The sequence below is a fragment of the Mus pahari genome, chromosome 6, assembly GCF_900095145.1.
Source record: "Mus pahari chromosome 6, PAHARI_EIJ_v1.1, whole genome shotgun sequence".
Lineage (NCBI taxonomy): Eukaryota > Metazoa > Chordata > Mammalia > Rodentia > Muridae > Mus > Mus pahari.
In genome coordinates, this window is record NC_034595.1 from 55,716,950 (window position 1) to 55,732,225 (window position 15,276).

A 15,276-nucleotide genomic window follows, 5' to 3' on the forward strand; every position below is an offset into this window, starting at 1 on the left:
GTCTCAAATCCAGCTTCCACATCAAATCCACCTGTCACCTTCTGAAGTGCCAATCTGCCCACACTATACTCTTACTCTATGTCTGCCAAGGGTTCCCACATTTCCAAATGCCACAATCTGAACCCTGTAACCTACCTTGTTCCAGGTTATCTTGGGGGCTCATCCCCCAACCTGTCTGTTTCTAAAGCCTTTATGCTACAAAGATTCTGGATTATAAGTCTTTGAATTCTCATTTTTTTTTTTGCACGCGCATATTCCAAATTTCAACTCAAATGCCATTTTAAGGACTGTTCTGAGTCCCTAAAGCATATCTGGGTACTCCCTGATAGAGAATTGCACACAACCCAATGGATACATCCCATGATACTATAATTGACCTCTTGTAGGTCTCTTTTCCAGAAAGATTAGGACTAACCTCAAGGTCACGTACATTGTTTTTAATTTGCATGTTAACAGCAGATGGTACACTGACTAGAGCATACTATGTACCTAGTATTTGTTTAATAAATGTAATTTATTAATTGCTGTGAATTGAACTTTTCATAAATTAATCAAATATATATATGTATATATGTATAAATGAATCAAAACTATAAGGGCTAGCTCAGCAGTTAAGAATGTGTGTGTTGCTCTTGCATAGGACCTGAATTCAGTTCTGAGCACTCATATCAGTTGGCGGCTTATGTCAAAAAGACTGTAACTTTAACTCCAGAGGATCTGAAGCCCTTTTCTGACCTGTACGGGTACCTGTGCTAACACATGCATGTACCATCCTCCTACACATACATACACATAACATTTTTAAAAAAAAAAAAAAACAACAATCGCTTTTAAAATTGTATGGGTTGCTGGCTTGACTGAAAATTCAGATTCCTGGGCTCTCTCCTGAACCTCCAGCCGTCAGGAGTCGACACTGTAACCAACCCCCGAGTACGTACTTTGCATAGCGCGCTTGACTAGTGCAGCTGTTGCCGTGTTGGCACGCTACCCACCTGTCTCTCCACACTGGAAATCCTGTCCACACCGTGCCTGCCTTAGACAAGGTGTGGGGCTGTCACAGCTGGCCTCGGCCCAGATATCACCACTGCAGATGGTTCCTCCAAACTTGCTTGGCTGCAAGAGGCTCCGGTATCGGTACTAGAATCAGAATGTGAACCAGACATCGTCTTGTCAATCAATCAACCAAGATCCGTGTAGGCAGGTCTCAGCTCAACATAAGGAATAACTGTTTGATGAGTGAAAGCCGCCTTCGGGGCTGTGTCTTACAAGGGGACACATGAGCATGCACCGTGTGGTGTTCGGACAAAGGTGGCACAGTCGTCAGCTGGAATTCCAAATAGGGATGCAGAGTATCGAATGAAAGGCTGGGACGAGCACATTATAAAGGCCCTTTTACATCTCTTCCCATATTCAACCAGTTACAAGTGTTTATCTGTTCAAGTTCATGGCTTCCCTTCTCTGGACAGCCTTCCCTAACTTGATCATACTCTATCTCCTCTGTCTTTCTTAGCGCTTGTCAAATAAGATGATGACTTAGCACCTGCCTATTTGCCTGCCTTTCCTATCATCTCTGAGGAATTCACAGACTGAGATGGAGCAGTGATAAGAAATGAAGGTAAGACAGTTTCACATGTTCAGTTACACTTTTAGAGGCCATTGGTGTTTCACCTTTGCAGGGTTTTGTTTGTTTGTTTGTTTGTTTTCTGGTCATGGCATCTCCTCTTTACTTAATATACATCTATATGATCCAGACAGGGGTAGTCTCCTTCCCTCCAGTCACAGAGGAAGATGGATAGGGCTCTCCATTTGCAATAACTGCTTCAGGGATTGTTCTTGACAACCTGAGCCAATAATAGTTATCTCTATTGATTCTGCTTTGGGGAAAGTGACATTTCTAGAAATTATAGGCATCAAGTAACTACATACCTACTATGTAGGGAAATATAAAGATTAAAGAGGAGACATCATTCAATACCCGACTCCAGCCTTGACTACAGATGAGTAAGTACTTGTTGATATAAGGTCAGGAAGGATTTAAATACATTGCCAACTTGGGGTGGGGGGGTCTAGATTTTTATGATAAAGGCTTTGTAGAAAATGTACAAGGGTCAGAGAATGGTGTAGAAACACGAGGCCAAAAACTAGGATGTGGAGAGAAATGTGAGGTCTTGTGGCTGCCTTAAAGAAGTTTAGAGTCCAGTTGAGATAAAATATATAATACAAAGCACAGTGAATGGAAAGTATCCATGGACTGATTGACAATGATGCTAAGCCCTCTATCATCTGTCTTTGACCTTGGCTCAGCAAAAGTCCAAGAATGTTAACAAGTCAGAAAGCAGGGTTGAGCATCGATGAGTTGCTTCCTGAATCTATGAGTTTGCCCAGATTTAAGTCTCAGCTCCATCTTTCTCAGTATTCAACCTCTTGACAGTGGACAATGGCGCCCATCCTCTATTTGTCTGTGAAAGCCAAACTAGACAATGTGTTTATGAAAATCATTACTGTTCTAATGCAGTCATTACTGCAACACCTGGGACAGGGAAAGCGCTTGATAAATGGTGACTATTAATGCCATCACCATCCTTTCTGTAGTGTCTGCACTCAGAACAATGGTGTATGCCTCCAGGTTCATTTCTGTCCGTCCTCTGTTTACTAGGTACCATCACATAATGAAGGCTGTGGGTTGTAGGAAGGCAAGTGTCAATACTCCCTGGGGGACTTCTTCATGCTGTTGCCTGTGGCTTGTGTCACGAAAGCATAATTTCCATTTTCTATGTAGAAGATAATGTTTCTTTCCAGAAATTCACATCTTCATTTAGATGACTTTTGAGAGGGCAAAACATATTAATAAATGAAACAAAGGTGGTCTGTTAGTTAAATAATTAACAGGATCTAATTTCTTAAGGATTACTTCATAGACACATATATCTTTCTAAGTGTTTAAGGAAGTAATTCAATTTTTAGATAAACTGTAAGAGGGTCCCCGTGCAATCTGCTACCTAAACAAAAACAAATGAGGAAAAAGAAGGCTTAATAGGTTAAGTAACAGCCACCAAAGGGTATAACTCCGCATCTGTAAAAGATTTTCATTTCCCTCTATTTGCAAAACGTTTTGCTGAAAATATTAAAGGTTTTGTAATTTGAGTTTTCTCAGTAGCCCAAAATGTTATACTTTCTTACAGGGAGATTGAAGGCAGACACAGGGGGTTGGGAGTGGGGAGAAGACACACAGAAAAGGAAGCAATGTGTCTAGAGAGAGGGGGAGGGAGATGCAGCCACAGGCTAAGGCCTGTCAGCAATCAGCAGCAATAGCTAAGGCAGAGCACACGTTCCCCCTTGGTATCTCCAGAAGGGCACTGCTCAGATCTCTCGCTTTCCTCTGGCCTCCAGGACCCAGAGGACAAATGTCTGCTGTGTGAAGCTGCTATGTTTGTAGAAATGGATTACTGTTGACCTGGCAGATTAATACATATTGAGACATCTTGGTTTGTTACCACTAATCCATCTAGCGGTCCTTCCAGATGATCCTCATCAGAGGATAAGTGTTGCCTAGGACCCAGAAAAGTTCATGGAGCTTCCTTGTATCTGTGTCATGGTGGCTATTTTCCTGTGTCATAACGTGGACACTTTCATTAGTCGCATCTCATGATACCTTATAAACAAAAACAAAAGAGGCAGACACAAAACTCACTGCCACCCAGGTACCTGAGGTTTCCAAACACCTATAGTCAGATCTAGTGTCTCCCCAGAGCCCTGGATTTATAGTCCCCACTGCTTATTTCCCACTGATACCTAATGCACAAATCAGATGGGTGACACCCTGAGATGCTCCTAGGTGGCTTACCTTTTTATCCTGACATGGAAAACAATCTGTCCATTTGTACCAGTCACTCAACCGACAGGACTCTGCTTTCGGGGTCACAGCTCGGGTTACCCTCCTAACAGAAGATAGAAGACTCAGTTTTAAGATTCAAAACTGAAGCAAAAGAGAAACTTGTACACACTTTCCTTCTGGTTAAAGCATGCTTTATGTGAAATGAACAAATATTTATCATGTTCCCATTAAAGGTTGATATGGTACTGGAGGGTTTAAATAAATGACCAAGGCAGGCAGTTTACAAGGACAGGCTAGCCCCAGCATGGCTGGAGCTGAACGCATCCCTTTCCCTGCAAACCAGTTGGTCTCTCTGCCCTAGCAATACATCCTTGAACTAGAAATGAGCCAAACTGGTTTTAGTTGGAGACACAGTCAGGCAAACTGTGTTCTCAGAATGAGATTTTAGGTGTTTATGCATGATTGCATGAGCATGATTAAAGCTGTGGGGTGCAAGACCCATGTCTATACACAAGGCCCAAATTTTGACCTGGCAATCAACAGTTATGAGAGTAGAGACCACCAAACCCTTCCCCTAGCAAACTGCCTTCTTGAACTTGTGAAAGGAAGCCATGGGAAGCAGCTTCCATGGGAAGCAGCTTCCATGGGAAGCAGCTTCCATGGGAAGTAGCCTCCATGGGAAGAAGCTTCCATGGGAAATAGCCTCCATGGGAAATAGCTTCCATGGGAAGTAACCTGAGGCTCTTGAGCAATTCCGCCGAGCCTGCTGCTTCCATGCAGGGGACCCTGAACCATACTTGTGAGAAAAATCCTTCACTACATTGCTAGTTTTGTGTACTTCCGTTCTTTGAACAAGATGCCAAGAGCCTGAGATATAGTCAGTCCATACAACAAGCACCAGCAACATGATTCCTTTACATCTTTATCAATGTCAAATAGCTCAAATGATTATCATTTTAAAGTATGAGTCCTCAGGGTGACTGCAAAAAATTGTTTTTCATGAGCCAAAGAAGCAGAACCTTCAGTGGTTAGACACAAATTGTGGCCAGGGTCTGGCTTCAAAGACTTATGGTACTTAACATGTCTAACCTGTCGTCTCATTGGTAAAGCTACATTAAAATAGCATTACCCAACATAGTTACTGAAAGTACATAAAAATATTCATAAAATATTTGCTAAGAAGTTGTCTTTAAGTACTGTGGGCTGTGGCACTGCCATTTCATGTGATCTTTATAATCATCCTAGGAGGTAAATACCATGTTTCTATTTTATTTTCACTAGAGACAGAATCTATGGTTATATCTTAAATTGAACTTCTCAGCCTCCTAAAAGATAAAAAACTAAAACATTTGGCCCTAAAGTCACGGGACCTGGCTGAGGATGCCGTTTGGTGGTAGAGCATTTGCCTCTCATGTTCAACCTCAAGCACTCAGAAAGGCCGCCCGTTCCAGGAATTGGTGATAGATTCCTGTACCAACCAAAATGAGTAAAGGCTTTGATTTAGACTGCAAGTGACTGTTCTTCCTCCAATCAACCATCATGCTGGCACACTGTGAGTTCTTTGTGCCCCTTCCCATTTCCCGTAGAATCCGCTCATATCTGCGCTGAGCCCCCGCCCCCACCCCCATCCCCGCCCCTTCCCCCACCCCTGCCCCTGCCCCTGCCCCACCACAGCTTGTAGTTCAGTGCTTCCACTGGCCTCATCTTGACACCAGTTTTTCTGCCCGTTCAGTAAGAAGCCCATTATCATCACTTTTCTTTACATCCAGACTTTATTCCATGGTGGTCACTCTGAACTCTCCCCTAGGTATGTTTTCCTCGTTGCACCTACCCAAAGAACCCAGTTGCTAGTCCCGTGTTCAGCTCATAGGCATCTACCTCTCAGTATCATCACAGATAGCAGTGCTGGAAGGAAAAGTTTCCTGACGATCATACAATTTTGCAAATATATCTTCTCCGTGTTTAAGTAGCATGCTTGGTGAAATTCTTATCTCCACCAGAGTCTAAACCTTTGGTATTCAGGTCCCGTCTCCATTGCTACTGAATTCCTTCTTTCATAGATAGACCCATATTCAGAAAGTACTGAAATGGGAAAAAAGGAGAAAGAGAAGGGGGAAGACGAGGTGGGTAGAGGGATGGAAGGAGGAGGCAGAGAGGGAGGGAAGAGGGAGAAGGGCAGAGAGGAAAGGAAAAAATAAAGCCAATCTCTGGGTAATGGACAGCGACATTTTTAAGACATTTGTTTGAACCTGATTCCTAGTTAGAACTAAATTAAATAATCTTGACATCTAGAAATGCTGACAGCTCAAAGTTTGAGCCATGAACCTTGTTTGTTTGTTGTTTTTTTTTTCCTGATATACTCTCCTAAAATAAAAGAATGTTTTGGGGAAACATGGAAAGAATTTACAGGCCAGAGATTTGGAGGTTGAAAAGGGCTTGCATTAGCCATGCTCCCCACTGTAGAATTGTCAAGATAATGTCACTGTAAGTCCCCAGCCTGAGCTGTGATATCACAATGGATGGAAACAGTAAAGCCAGACAGAGCTGAAAGCAGGGTCCCAGACAGCAGTGCCACACAGCTGTAGCTTCCAAAGCTCATGACCTGATGTCTAGACAGAGGCACACAGTAATGCTATCACAGAGGCCAGACACTGAAGGAACACCACGACTGCCTTTAAATCACCTCCAGACAGCATGAACAGTACCTTCCCATCATTTTAATGAATTTTTAAGTGTAGCTTCATTTTTGATGATTATACAAGTAATGCAGTCACATTAAAGAAAGTATAATGACAATTATAAAAATATTATTTCAAATCTTACCACCATTAATATTTTATTATATTTCTTTCCATTCTATTTTCATAATATAGTTGGGGGCCTACTGAATATCATGTTGTATATCTTGATTTTTTTGCACTTAATACAGAAGAGATATAAACTATTTATGACTGTGGATTGCTTTACTACCCTACAATAATAGATATTTGAGCCTTGTGTTTTTCTGAATTGTAGGTTATTTACTGGATATGCCCTGTAGAATGGAGTGAATGATTTTAAAGCTTGTGACACATATGGCCAAATACCTTTCCTAGGGAGGTGCATCCATTTTTAATTAAATGATGTAATGCTTATGGTTTGCTGTGATTCATGCCTCAAAGTGTTCCTATGTGGAGACTGAGTGTCCCCAGCAATGTGCTTTTAAGATGAGGGAATCTCTATGCAGTAGGATCTACGGGACAGTGTTACATCATGGAACACCATCCTTATGGAGCCATTCCTGTTGGTCTCTCAGAGGCTGGTTCTGTGAAAGTGGATCGTCATGCAAGGAGTGGCCTAGCCACTCATTCTCCAGCCTCTTGCTTTCTGCTTTACCATGTATTCTCGACTACGATATGTTTCTACCAGATGCCATCTGACATGCTGTGGCTGAGTCAGAGGCCATCACCAGAGCCGAGAAATGCCAGCGGTATACTCTCAAACCTCCAGAACCATGAGTGGAAATAACCCTCTTCATTTAATGCCCAGCCACACACCTTTGGCTGCAGCAGTGCAAACTGAATCAATGACAGTTAAGGAGGTTCCAAGGACTCTGTGGCCTATGAAATCTTGGCAAATAGTTCCAATGTATCTCCCAGCTAGCAAGAACCTGTTCAATCAGTAAGTGTCTTAATCTGGAGTACCAGAACTCAAGAGCGCAGGCGTCTAGTCTGGGTTTGCTTCTAACTTGCTTGCTATTATTAGAAAGTTACCCTGGATGACTTAGTTTTCTTCATCTATTGATACGGTACAAGTCAAATAGTGTTGCTGCACATCTCCCCAAAGTTAATTCTCTAGTGTACCAGTTTTTAAACTATGTATTGGGGTGGAGGGCAGAGAAAAGAAAAGTTCCACAGTCTAATTCTTTGGAATAAACTGCCTACACTGTGCCATCCACGCACATTTGTAATGGCGGATAGAGTTTGGGGCTCTGCACTTTACTCTGCTCATCCCATTATTTTCCCCAATTATTTTGAACTCTGACCATTTTTTTTTTTCACACATCTGAAAGCCTATTGAACACAACTGAAGAAATCCTGAGATAAAAGAAGTTTAGAGTCCATCAGCCACACTTCTGATGCCAGGTTCTGCCACTCACAATTGAAAACAGGGAGCAGCTTGGTGAACTGAATGTGGGCAGAGATCATGTATGGAACCCCGTGCAGCAGCCTAGGACACAGGCCAGTGCCTTCTGTCCTCTCAACTCAGCCATGTACAAACCTCTCCATCCTTATCAGAAACCTGCCCTGTACAGGGCTGTGGACTACTGAGATACTCTGTGTGTGTGTGTGTGTGTGTGTGTGTGTGTGTGTGTGTGTGTGTGTGTGTGTGTGGTGAGTGGGGGTATATACATGTGTAAGCCAGAGTCAGTATTAGATGTCTTCCTGAATTGCTCTGCACCTAAGTTTTTAGTTCAAGGTCTCACTCTGAACCTGGCATTCACTGATTGGCTAGCCTGGCTGCCCATCGAGCCCCAGGGATCCACCCATTTCTACCTCTGGCACAGGGATTACAGCTGTGCTGTAAATTTTTCACCTGCAGTGCTGGGGACCCAAACTCAGATCCTCCCACTGTGTGGCAGGCACTTCTCTGACTGAGCCATCTCCCCAGTTCTCACTTGCTTTTAAATCAGGTTGATATGTTAAACAAAAAGTTTAAAATCCAGTTGAATATACAGCTGGAAAGTCAAATGCTTGATCCCCAACTGTAGTCACCTCAGCAACTTAAAAAACTAACTAGCAACTTACTTATCCTAGGCTAGTGGGTCAGAAAGCCTACCTGATTATTACAAGGGAGGCATCCTAATACACAGGCTCAGCTTATACTCAAAGCTTAAAGTCAAAGTCACTAATGATATAATCTTGAGCTAATCCATTCAATTACATAGGAATTATATCATGTTTTAAACCTGGCTTTAAAACCGCTCCATCGCCAGCATCCTCCTCATTGCTAAGCCCACTAGAGGGTTTTCCAACTACATCTGACTCTCTGTATTAGCCTCTGGAAGCTTCCTTCTCCTGACCTCCTCAATAAAACCTCTAGTTGATCTCTCACTTGGTGACCGGCCCTTTGGGGGTCTCTACAAACTCGAGTTCTTCAGGACAAAGCCTTGCCTTTGTTTTCTGCCCTTGCTTTTCTTATCCTTGAGGAGTTGAGATTTGTGTCATCAGCATCAGATGCCATCCATGTGAATGCTTTCTAACTTTGGAGCTCTACCCTGGACTGACCTCTACCCTCCCTCTCTGTCACCAGGCTCCCCACTTCACATCTGGTTCCTTAGCCCAGCACAGAGAACATGCTGGTTCTAAGTTGAACCTCTTCGTTTTTGACTTTTATCCAACTTCTTTCTTAATTTAACCGCATCATTAGTGGAACCACCAACACATCCAAGTTCTCAGACTGGATTCCTGGCAGTGACCTTTAATTCCCTTCCTTCTCTTAGCTTCTCAGCCAATTCTTTGGAAATTTCTGTCAACTTTGTCATTAAAATGTATCTCATGTTTCCCCTGTTCTACCCACCTCAGTACCCACCATGCTAATGTAGGATCCCATAACATCACCAGATCCTTTTATGGCCTTGGGGGGGGGGTCTATTTCTTTCTCGTTTTTCTAATTTCTGTCTAAAAAAACACAAGAATTCTTTTCTAATGAGAAACCATGCACTATTTCTCATTTATAAGATTTATTTTACTAGACATAAAATCTAATGCCCCTCACCATCGTGTCCATGACTGTCTATGATACAGACTCCACCCACCATTTGTTCACAGCGCCATTCTCTGCATTCCTCCTACCTCCTTCAGTCCACGTTCATCACAAACTACTTCCCATGACACCCGCTGATCTCTCCACACCGCCCTCTTCACCCAGTTTCTCCCAAGCTTCACATCTCAGTGTAGATCCTTCCTCTACAGAGAATGTTACCCAACCAATTTATCTTTAGATCTCTTTCTCTCTGTCAACACATTCTGTTGATTCTTCCATAGAATTCTTCGCAATTTTAAATGAAACTTTGTGTTTACATGTTGGCCGTCTGAGTCCACGACTTGCTTTCCGATGGCTGTGCTAAGACACCATGACCCATGCAACTCATAGAAGAAAGAGTTTATTGGGCTCACAGTTTCCATGGATGAGCCATGACCATAATGGCAAAGGCATGGAGCCTGTGAGGAGATAGGCAGGCACGGTGCTGGAGCAGTAGTTCAGGGCTCAACATCATGATCTGCAGAGATGATGCAGAGATGGGGAAAGCAAACGGGAATGGTATGGGCTTTGAAAATCTCCATGCCTGCCGTCAGTGACACAGCTCCTCCAACTGAGTCAAACCTTCTAACATTTCCCAAGCAGTCTACCAACAGGGGACCAAGGATTCAAATGCATGAGCTTAGGAAACCTAGTCTCAGTCAAACCACCCACCACAGCCTGTAAATGACAGGAGGATCAGGATATCATTTGCTTATTTTACTACCTAGCAATATAACTAACAACTATATCTAGAATATTTACTTACTAAATAAAGAACAGATGAAGAATACAAACAAGTATCTGCAAGTCACATAGAATTCCACACACACTTTTAGTTCCAGGCGTGTACCAGGCTTTTCTGCATAATTCATGCCAGTGCTATTGGATGCCTCGCTTAGAGTTAGTTACTCTGAATATCAATCTCTATATTACTGTGACTCACTTTTGAGTCACAGCCACCCAATCGCATATGCTAATTAGAAGACCATATTAATTCCAGTCATCTTGATGACTGCTGAGAACATTCGCATGGCTCTGGCCCAGACACTTGGGCAAACACACTTTGATACCCATAACAGCAATAAAATAAAAAGAGGAAGCGTGATTGACGCTTCCTTGGCATCTATGACATGAGGGGTCTATTTAAGAAGTGATGACGCCACTGGATGCTTAGGGGAGGTCTGTGCTCCCTCTGGGATTGAGGTCTTCATTTACTTTCTCCAGCTCCCCTGACAAATTCAGGGTTTTGCCAGTATAAATGATAGGGTGGAACTTTGAGTTATCGTAACTCCAAGTCAAACCTATGACTTGCTTATCAAAGCAAGGGCTTATTTTTGAAGAGGTAATTTGTTTTATTTTCTTGATGCGAGAGTCTGGTGATCGCTCTGGTGATAAAGTCGGCCCAGAGGCTAGAAGGCCACCTGTGCTACCACACATCTCTGTGGAATGAGCTAAACTGCTCTGCTCTTCAATTTGAAGAGTAATTCAAAAGCAAGTTTAGAAGGATGCAGTGACAATTGAATTCACCAACGCTTATGAAATGCCTGGTGAGAAATCTTGTTGCCAAAAGTCTCCCCCTCTCTCCCTGGCACTCAGGTTTTCTCTGTAACAGGAGTTGATTAAACTAAATGTTAACTCTTGTTTAATGCCACCATTTTCAGAACAAGAATTTTTTTTTAAAAAAAAAAAATCATTGACAAAAATGCATTATGATAAATGCCAAAGAAAGTTTTACAGATGAAATGCCAAAATTAGCAGTGATATAGTATCATTTGAGCATAGGCTGTGGTAAGTTCGTGCTATATATTATAAATCTGACAGAGAAACAACAAAAATAAAGTAGACTAGTTACTCTATCCATTTGTAATTATAAAATGCTAAATTTAAAAGATGATCTCAAAAAGAGAGAAATATGAAAACAAGGTATAGGACAAATAGGAAATAGGAAACTGTACTCAAAGCCACCGTCCACCAATAATTACATTCAGTGTAAGTAGCCTCATTATCATGACTAAAAGACAGAGAGTGGGTTGGAGTGGTAGCTCATTTGAAACAGTGCCTGTCTGTATGTATAACACCCCAATACAGACCACCAAAATAAAAATAAAGTAATGATGATGATGATGATGGGTAATCAACTAACTCCTTTAAAAATGGCAGAAATCATAATTAGACTAAATAAATAAAGCAAAGTCATCTTTAAATGATGATACATTTTAAAAATGTGGTCATATAAATTAGAATAAATTATTAGATAGTCATTTGCATTGCAAACACAAGCAATAAGCAAGCAAGAATGACTACATTACCATTAAACAAAATAAACTGCAAATTAAAAATAATCACCTAAGATAATGAAAGCATGTTTCAATGCTGAAAGGGCCGATCATCAATGAGAGAGCCAGTCCTGTGAAGTGGCCCATCTTAACTGTCTGCCGTGCTGGGTTCAGGATCACTGAAGAAATTGATGAAGCTAACCCTCTGGGTACGTCTATGAAAATCTTTCCAAGGACCCACAAGTGAGGAGAAAAGACCCATCAAGAATGTGTGTGAAACCATCCTATGGGCCTGATAGAATTAAAGGTATAAAATAAAGAAACCAGACAAGAGCAGACATTCCTATCGCTGCATCCTCTCTGCTATGCAGTGAACCATTCTACACCCGCTTCATCATACAGCTCCTGCTGTCATGTACTGAAACACCCCCAGCCCCATCCCATGAGTGCATGGGTAATTGCATGTGTGTGTGTGTGTGTGTGTGTGTGCGCGCGCGCGCGCACGTGCACGCACGGGTGAATATGTGCCCACATGTGCGCATGTATTTAATGACAGCTTCAAAAGGCATATACTGATGGAATTGAAACAGAGATAGACAAACCCACAAGAACAGTTGAATATTGTTCCTGTCTGTTAACAATAGAAGAAAGAGCTGAACATTTAAGCCACAGGCTGCCCAGCTGGACTTGATTGATTTAGATATATACTGAACATGGAATATCCACTAATGCTCTATTCTTAGCCATAAAAGAAATCTTAATAAATTGAAAGGATTTCAAGTTTTAAATAAGCCTTATAAATAACACATACCAAAAAAATTATTACTTGTATAAAACCTGTACTAGAGAATCACTGATTTTGCCACCAATTATAACAGCCTTTCTGGCTTTAAGATTTTATATTTATGCAACCCTATTTCTATCGAGATATATAAAAAGCAAATGTTAATCATAAGCTTACAAAGTAAATGTGTACCGTTAAACACTTGCATGCACACGTGCGGACATACCAAACCCACACACACACACACACACACACATCTTCCATATTAAGGTTCTTGTGGAATTTTATTTGAGGAAAAAACAAGTGCTGTTGCTAAAAATACAACAGAAAGTTGAAGCCTCTAATTGATCTGGATAAATCTAGAAGACCTATGCCAATTGGCACGTTGTACATTTCTTCTTTCTGATTGCTGTCAACCATCCAAACAAATGGAAAAAACAACCCTAACAATGGTCCCAGCCACCCCACCCCATGCCTGGGAGCAGCTCCTGGCGAGTGCTTGCTAAGTGGAGGCACTGTCCCATGGTTCTAGGGACTTGCAGGCACTTAATTCTTGATCTTATTTTCCTATTTTCCTCCTGTTTCACAAGTGTGTAAGATGCAGCCCTGAACAGTTATGTAAATTTCTCAAGATGAAATAACTATTCATAGTGTGAGTGCCAGCACCAGGATTTGAACCCAGAAAATGATTTTGTCCTGTAACTTTCTATTTTGAAAACCGACGTCAGACCCACTGGCATTGAGCGCCATGGTTTCTCCCTCAGCACTTTGTAAAGCACTGACTTGGATCTCTCTGCCTTAACGCGAAATTTGCCTCTTCACTGAACTGTCTTGTTTGATAAGTTCATCAAACATCAAGACTCTGTTCGTTTTCAGAAAGGATTACGATGATAAGCTTTTATAATTGAGAGTATCTCAGCTGAGATTTTCTTCACCACCGACCTCTTGCCTGGGCTCTTCTAATTATTATTAGCAATGAATTTTATGATATTCTAAAACTATTTGTTTTAAATACAAGCTGCAGATTATCTGCTTGTAAAACACGTTTCCCCTTCTGAACTGTTACTTGAAGGGAATCTTTCTTACTGTAGTGTTTAATCCACTGGTACTGAACCTTCCTAACGCTGTGCCCCTTTAATACAGTTCCTTTTGTTGTGGTGACCCCCACTGAAAAAAAAATTGTTTCTACTTTGTAATTGTAATTTTGCTACAGTTATAAATCAAAAGGTTAATCTCTGGCATGCAGGATATCTAATATGCGTCCCCAGCGAAAGGGTCATTTAATCCTTACAAAGGGGTCAGGGCCCACAGGTTGAGAACCACTGATTTAAGCACTAAGGATGCAACATTTAAATCAGCTAATAAGAATTTGACAAAAATAATTTTATTTTAAGCCTCCAAGGTTTGAAAGACAGAGAGTGCTTAAAGGCTGTCCCAAAGGTTAGATTAAGGTTTTGCTTCAGTACAATAAAATATTCAACAATGAAATATAAACATCTGAAGCCAGGTTGGAAATCTCAGGGAAAGAGAAGAGCCAAAATGCAAGACACGGGAGAATGTTACCTCAGCTGTCCCCTCAAAATGGCTTGGCCATGTATGTCTCTCTACAGTGTCTTGCTCTGAGCCACAAAACTATTTACATGTATTACCTAAATATATCCCCGCCCCCAACCAGTGTAAGGTGGGATTTCTTTTTTAACATTTTCTCTTGTAGGCAACAAAGTAGAGGTTAACCGTCTCACATTGCTTGAGAAAAATGCTACTTCTTAAATGCCTACTATATACAGAGGACATTTTAAATCCAGGAATATATTACATCTGCATCAACTGTTGTAGAAGAGGCACTATGAGTCTCTCCATCTACAGACAGGAAAACTGGGAAATCAGAGAGAGTAAACAACATGGTCTAGGTTACCCCACTGCTGAGTGGAAATTGATAGCTGTCTGGTTCGCATTATTACTAACTGGCTTCTCCTCTGCTCCACTCCTCCGCTGGATTAGTAACAATATGAAATGAGGCTATCTACCATGCCACCGCAGCCCACTGCCAACATCACCATATGTCTTAGATCCCCAGCAGAAGACTCCAGTTTTGTAAGGATCCAAAGCCCACTTACTGGTTCACCTTCTCTTGTGCAGTTATGCCAGGGTGCCATGCCACCAAAGACAAGCCAAAGAAAGCAACTGCAAACATCTCATCCAGAAGTCAGTGGCTAGCAGCTATGCAAAAGAAGAGATGAGCCTACTTTAGAAGTCATAGATATATCCAGGCTGGAACCCAAATTGTCTACTGGATGTTTAAAATGGTCAAAAGTCCCCCAGTTCCCATTCAATGTGATTAACTAGTAACCAAGGTATTGATTAGCCAAACGCCTTCAAAATGGTCCCAAGTCCTTTAGCCCGTTTTAAAAAAAATATCCACGTGGCTAAGGAAAGGTGATGTTTAACTAGAATCAGTTCAGTGAAGAGTTTTGTTTCCAGAGAGACGCAGGTGCTGTTGCAGGAATCCCAATGTAGTGGCTCCTGGAGCTTCTACAGTCAGATGAGTCTGTTGTTGAGAGAGTAGCCAGGCATAAGGCTCATTTGGTACAGAAGTT

The 15,276-nt window shown here is 41.7% G+C and overlaps 1 protein-coding gene across 1 annotated transcript in view; it reads right to left on the minus strand.

Moving 5' to 3' along the window:
• C8a (complement C8 alpha chain) overlaps window positions 1–14,982 on the minus strand; it is a 51,346-nt gene extending 36,364 nt beyond the window's left edge. Inside the window, exons 1-3 of the mRNA XM_021200937.2 lie at window positions 14,797–14,982; window positions 3,845–3,938; window positions 993–1,137 (exon numbers count right to left, since the gene is read on the minus strand). Coding sequence (XP_021056596.1) covers window positions 993–1,137; window positions 3,845–3,938; window positions 14,797–14,873 — 316 coding nt within the window. The 5' untranslated portion in view covers window positions 14,874–14,982. The remainder of the gene's footprint in view (window positions 1–992; window positions 1,138–3,844; window positions 3,939–14,796) is intronic.
• Window positions 14,983–15,276: the final 294 nt, after the last annotated feature.